The sequence below is a fragment of the Culex pipiens genome, chromosome 3 (assembly GCF_016801865.2).
Source record: "Culex pipiens pallens isolate TS chromosome 3, TS_CPP_V2, whole genome shotgun sequence".
NCBI classification, from domain to species: domain Eukaryota; kingdom Metazoa; phylum Arthropoda; class Insecta; order Diptera; family Culicidae; genus Culex; species Culex pipiens.
This window is the reverse complement of record NC_068939.1, coordinates 182,555,177-182,560,747: the sequence shown is the minus strand read 5'-3', so window position 1 is coordinate 182,560,747 and position 5,571 is coordinate 182,555,177. Positions and strand designations below refer to the sequence as shown.

The 5,571-nt window shown below is 34.4% G+C and overlaps 1 protein-coding gene across 1 annotated transcript; it reads left to right on the top strand.

The window, feature by feature from the left end:
• Nucleotides 1-1,885: 1,885 nt before the first annotated feature.
• Nucleotides 1,886-5,131, top strand: LOC120420637 (GILT-like protein 3). Its single transcript, XM_039583715.2, has 5 exons — nucleotides 1,886-2,122; nucleotides 2,319-2,874; nucleotides 4,520-4,684; nucleotides 4,749-4,895; nucleotides 4,974-5,131. Exons 2-5 carry the CDS (start codon nucleotides 2,563-2,565, stop codon nucleotides 5,067-5,069), a joined length of 720 nt encoding a protein of 239 aa, XP_039439649.1. The 5' UTR covers nucleotides 1,886-2,122; nucleotides 2,319-2,562; the 3' UTR covers nucleotides 5,070-5,131.
• Nucleotides 5,132-5,571: the final 440 nt, after the last annotated feature.

Sequence of the window (5,571 nt, the reverse complement as noted above, 5' to 3'; positions counted from 1 at the left end):
ATGTTGGTGGCGTCAATCAATTATGCGGAAAGCAATTTCCGTAACTCATATATTACTAGAAAGGTGTCAAAATGGCCTGACTAATGGTAAGACGAGCGTTAAGTTGTTTTTATCAATTGGTAGAAATAAAATTGCTCAAACTTTATCGATAACCGAAAAAACAACTCTATTTTTTACTGATAATGATGACACTTGTAATGAATTAACAATGGTAGGTAAAAGGTATTTTAGATTTGAAATGAGCACTTTTAATAAATTACAGTCAAGGTTCAGTATTTTTTTTTATTTGTTCAAGGATAATATGAAATTTTATCGAAGATAAAAATCGATCCTTAAATTTTTGAATAAATTTCGTTATTTATTTCATTTTTTATATTTTTGCAACAAACTTCAAAATTAATTTTTCATTATTATTTCAAGTTTTTATAAATTCTTCAAAATAATGTTTTAAGCATCTAAATTCTACAAAAGTTTTGTTTTACCTAAAAAATTTAATCAATAGATATCTTTAGATATCGCCAATTGAAAAAGAGGGCTAAAATTTAAACATTCAGTCCCATAAAAAAAGCCAACAAACAAAATTGCAAGAAATTTTCTTAGCTTTTTAAGCATTTTTTTTTTTTGCATTAGTGCTTTTCCTTTGTGAAGCATTTGTAAATTTTTAAGAAAGAACATCTTCATAATTTAATTATTTGAAAACGGTGCACCTGAGCAAAATTTGTGTAAGTCAGTTAGATTGCAAATATGATTTTGCATCTAAAAATGATTATTGATTTTTTTTTTACAATATTTTACATTATTTTTCCAAAAATCATTTTTTTTTAATGCAAAGACCCGTTATTTTGCACCATCCTTCAGTTCATGCGCATATGATACTTTTTTAGTTCCCTAAAACACATCGAAATTTTGCAAATTTATATAAGGTATTTTGAGAATTAAACTTTTCATGACAAGGTTTGTAAAAAATTAGTTTGACAAGGTTGTACTAATTTAATTTAAAGTGTTGACCCTTGACTCTGCTTTTTACATAGTTACTTTTATGCTACTAGAAAAATGTGCAAAATATGAATGAATTAATAAAAAAAATCTTTTATAATTTTTACAAAAATTTTTTTACTGATCTGGTTTCCCAAAATTGAAAATTTGTAAATGATTAAAAAAGGTGCTGTCTGTTTAAAAAAATGCCTCAATAAGCTTTTGACAGTAAATATTTAAAATCAATTCTTCATGTCAATGAAAATTTAAATCTTAGATTAAAAATTGTTTTTTTGCCTCCCAATTTTTTTGGGACATTTTGAAGGCCCCCTTCCCCCAAAACATGAAAAAAAATGCAATGGCCTAATACATCAAATAAAAATTCAGTATTTTTTCCCTATGCCTATTGTTCTAATAAGTTTTAAACATAGACTACAACTTTACCGAAGACACCAAATCAATCAGAATAGCCCTTCTCAAGATACAGATTTTTGAATATTCACATGCCCATTCTGTATGACCAACCAGCAAAATGTTATGACACATAAAGGCATTTTTGACATTTTTGTCATAGGAAATGCATGGACAAAATTTCAAAAACATAATTAATAATCTGAAAAAAAAAATGTGAAAAACTGGACAATTATATTTTTTTTAATTTTTAACCGCGATCGGAAAAAGACGTAAAACCTCAGAAAAAAATCCATAGATTTATTGTAAATAAGGCTTACAAATTAAAATTATTTTTTTAAATTGTTTTTTTTTAGATTGCGAAAAAAAAACCTGATAAGACATTAAGCAGAGAAAGCTAAATCATAAAAAGCACAACCACAGCAATATTTTGACCACCCCGTCCCTCCCACAGTGCCCCAACACTCCCGCCACCACACCATCGAACAAAGAAGCAGTCAAAGCATTTACCGGGGGAGCGTGGGTTTTATATTTCACGTTGGGATTAGTAACGTTCGATTGAGTTCCGGAGGAGGCTGCTGGCTGCCGTTAGTTCTCACCAACCAGCGAAACTGCTCCTCGAATTCGCCCCACGTTGATCGTATTTTGATTATCGAAGTGCATAAATCAATTTACATTCACTAGTGCCGGTTGTGGGTGGTTCTCTAGGCTGTTTGTGTGTGTGTTCGACTTCCGTGTGAGTTTTTCCGAGAGAGAGAGAGAGAGGTGGAAAAAGGGACGCAAATAGCTTCCTGCAATATATTATATTTTTTCCTCCTCTTGGATGTTTTTTTCTGCCGTAGAATTCCATTGCGGCGTTATTATTATGATTCACGACCACATTTCGCGGCGAGCTATTGGTTATTGAAATTGATTGTTTTTTCCCCCCACAGTTGCCCGTTGTTGGTTTTTCGCTGGAGCACGTTGGTCGGAAGCAGCATTGAGTGCGGGCAGTCAAGTGTGTGCCCCACGCCGCCGGCCGGAAACAAACCTGGTTTAGAGGCAGTGCTGCCAGCATCCACCGCCACTACTTCCGCTTCACCGGCACAAGGGTTCATTTTTCACGCTTCAGTTAATTCAATTTCGAAATTCGAAATCCACCAACTCTGGTTGGTGGCTGCTGGCTGGTTGAACATAATGAGACCTCTCACGAAGCCAATATCGTTGACGAATACGGCGTCGTCCTCCCCGATAATGATGATGATTGGGATTTTCTGGCTGGCCATTATTTTCTCATTATCGGTGGCCGGACAAGAAATTGATTCCGCGCCCACGGCATCCGGCCCCGTTGGCATCACCACGACCGTAGATGATAAATTACAAGTGACAATTTATTACGAAGCACTTTGCTACGACAGCATCTCATTTATCACGAATCAACTAGCGCCGACCTGGGCTCGATATAGGGAACGCATGGACCTCAAGTTGGTCCCCTTCGGAAAGGCTTACGTGAGTATGCGGAACTACAGTCCAGACTTGATTATTCGAACCTCGACTGTCCGGAGATTCGATTATCCAAAGTTACGGGCATCCATAGTTTCGATTCTCTGAAGTTTCGAAAATTCAATTATCCGAAAATTCAATTATCTAAAGTTTTGGTTATCTGAAGTTCCGATTATTCGATTATCGATTATTTCGATTTCGATATTATGGTTATCTGAAGTTTCGATGAAGTTTTGAATATCAGTTGTTTTGGTTATTTGAAGTTTCGACTATTTGAAGTTTCGATTATCTGAAATTTCGATTATCCGAAGTATCGATTATCCAAAGTTTTGGTTATCTTAAGTATCGATTATCTGAAGTTTTGAGTATCAGAAGTTTCAATGATCTGAAGTTTCGATTATCCGAAGTTTCGATTATCTGAAGAAGCGATTATCTGAAATTTCGATGTCTGAAGTTTCGATTATCCGAAGTTTCAATTATCTAAAGTTGAGATTATCTGTAGTTTCGATTATCTGAAGTGTTGACTATCTGAAGTTTTGTTTATCCAAAGTTTCAACTATCTGAAGTTTCGATTATCTGAAGATTTGATTATCCGATGTTTCAATTATCTGAAGTTTCGATTATCTGAAGTTTTTGTCATCTGGAATTTCGATTATCCGTAGTTTCGATTATCTAATGTTTTGGTTATCTGAAGTTTCGATTATCTGATCGAAATTGAAAGAATATCTGTAGTTTCGATTATCTGAAGTTTCGATTATCTTTTGTTCTGGCTATCTGAAGTTTCGATTATCTGAAGCTGCGTTTATCTAAAGTTTTGAATATCTAAAGTTTTTGTTATCTGAAGTTTCGATTATCCGTAGTTTCGATTATCTAATGTTTTGGTTATCTGAAGGTTCGATTATCTGAAGTTTTGAATATCAGAAGTTTAAATTATCTTATGTTTCGATTATCCGAACTTTCGATTATCTGAAGATTTGATTATCCGATGTTTCAATCATCTGAAGTATAGATTATCTGAAGTTTCGATTATCTGAAGTTTAGATTATCTAATATTTTGGTTATCTGAAGTTTCGATTATCTGATTTTTTGAATATCTGAAGTTTCAATTATGTGATGTTTCGATTATCTGAAGATTCGACTGTTATTTTTTTTCGATTAATGGAAATTCTTATATTTCGATATAATAATCGGACAACATGGCAGGATAAACTTTTATTTATTATGGTAAAAAATCAATAAATTGAATGAGACTTTTTTTTAGATTGCTGAATTTGAAGATTACCTCTTTATTACTTCAAATAAATGGCAGTAAAATATTGATAATATTTTTTTGGTGATGAAGCAAGGATTGTCTATTAGATTTGTAGATTTTATATCTGATTCCAACGTTCCAAAAATGCCGACTTTCAGTAGGTTATTGCCTATTAAATTACCAATTGAAAATTCTCAATAATTCACCATCGTCATAATAGTTACCATCAAGGATTACATATTGCCAGATCACTTTTGAGCACTTTTGATGAAATATTTAAATTTAGAGACCCAAAATAAGACTTTAAAAATATTTCTTAATTTTTACGAGGACTTCAGATAATCGACTCTGGACTGTACAGCCGCGATAAACCAACATTTAACCCAACTCTTTCACCAGATTGACGACTCCAACCCCTCCGATCCGGTCTACTACTGCCAGCACGGTCACCGCGAGTGTACCCTGAACATCCTGCACGGCTGCGTCCTGGACAAACTCCCCCTCGAGAAGGCCTTCCCCGTGATTTCCTGCCTAATGAAGGGCTTCCGGACGTCGTTCGACGAGGTAAAGAGACCCACAGTCTAGCAAAACAGATTAACCTAATCCACTTCCTGTAACCACCCCGCAGTGCATCAAACCGAGCGAAGCGGCCAAGTCGGACATTGAGGAGTGTGCGGCGGGGCCGCGAGGTGCGACACTGTTCAAACAGTTCTCGAACGAGACTGCCACCGTCGGGAATCCGCTAGGGTTTGTGCCCACCATCGAGGTTGATAAGGTGAGAAGTGATTGGAGGGCGCGCACGTTGTTCCATGTAGAATTATCAAACTGATCTGTGTTTGTGTTATCTTGACAGGTTTTCGAACTGTTCGACCAGGATAAGTGGCTGTACAGGTTTGTGTCGATGTTCCAGCGGGAGTACAAGCGGAAGTTCAACGTAACGTTGGAGTAGTTCTTTTTTTTTAATTTTGCAAACTATATGGTGCCATTCTGGAAAAGTCGAATAAAAATAAAAATAAATGTTTTATTTTAAATACCAAGAACATGTGAGCATTTGTTTATTTATCAAGTAATAATTTTCAATAAACTCAAAAAATATTGTTAATCTAATTTTTTTTACTTTTAAGCTTGAATACTTTGCAATTTAAAAGGAAATATTTGTTAAGAAAACTGCTGAAGATATTCGTTGGAGAAATTGGCAAAGGCGCGAAATTGTTGCATTTTTGATTGTTTTTATTTGGATGCCCATAAAATTTAACAAATTATGATTTAGTTTTTTAAAAGATCAAAAGATTATTATATTTGTTGTATTGTTGAATCTTTCCTTCAAAAAGAAATTGTAGACCGGGGTGACATTGTGAGGTAAAAGTTTATTTGCAAAATAAAAAAATACGAATTAAATACAAACATAATGGTATGGAGCCATACAGAGCTTATTAGAGTTGGGTTCAGTG

Excerpts from the sequence above, each read along its gene's own strand:
- LOC120420637 (XM_039583715.2), top strand. The coding sequence starts at position 2,563 with ATGAGACCTCTCACGAAGCCAATATCGTTGACGAATACGGCGTCGTCC. Across the intron at positions 2,875-4,519 it reads TCCCCTTCGGAAAGGCTTAC|ATTGACGACTCCAACCCCTC; the intron begins GTGAGTATGCGG and ends CTCTTTCACCAG. Across the intron at positions 4,896-4,973 it reads CCACCATCGAGGTTGATAAG|GTTTTCGAACTGTTCGACCA; the intron begins GTGAGAAGTGAT and ends TTATCTTGACAG.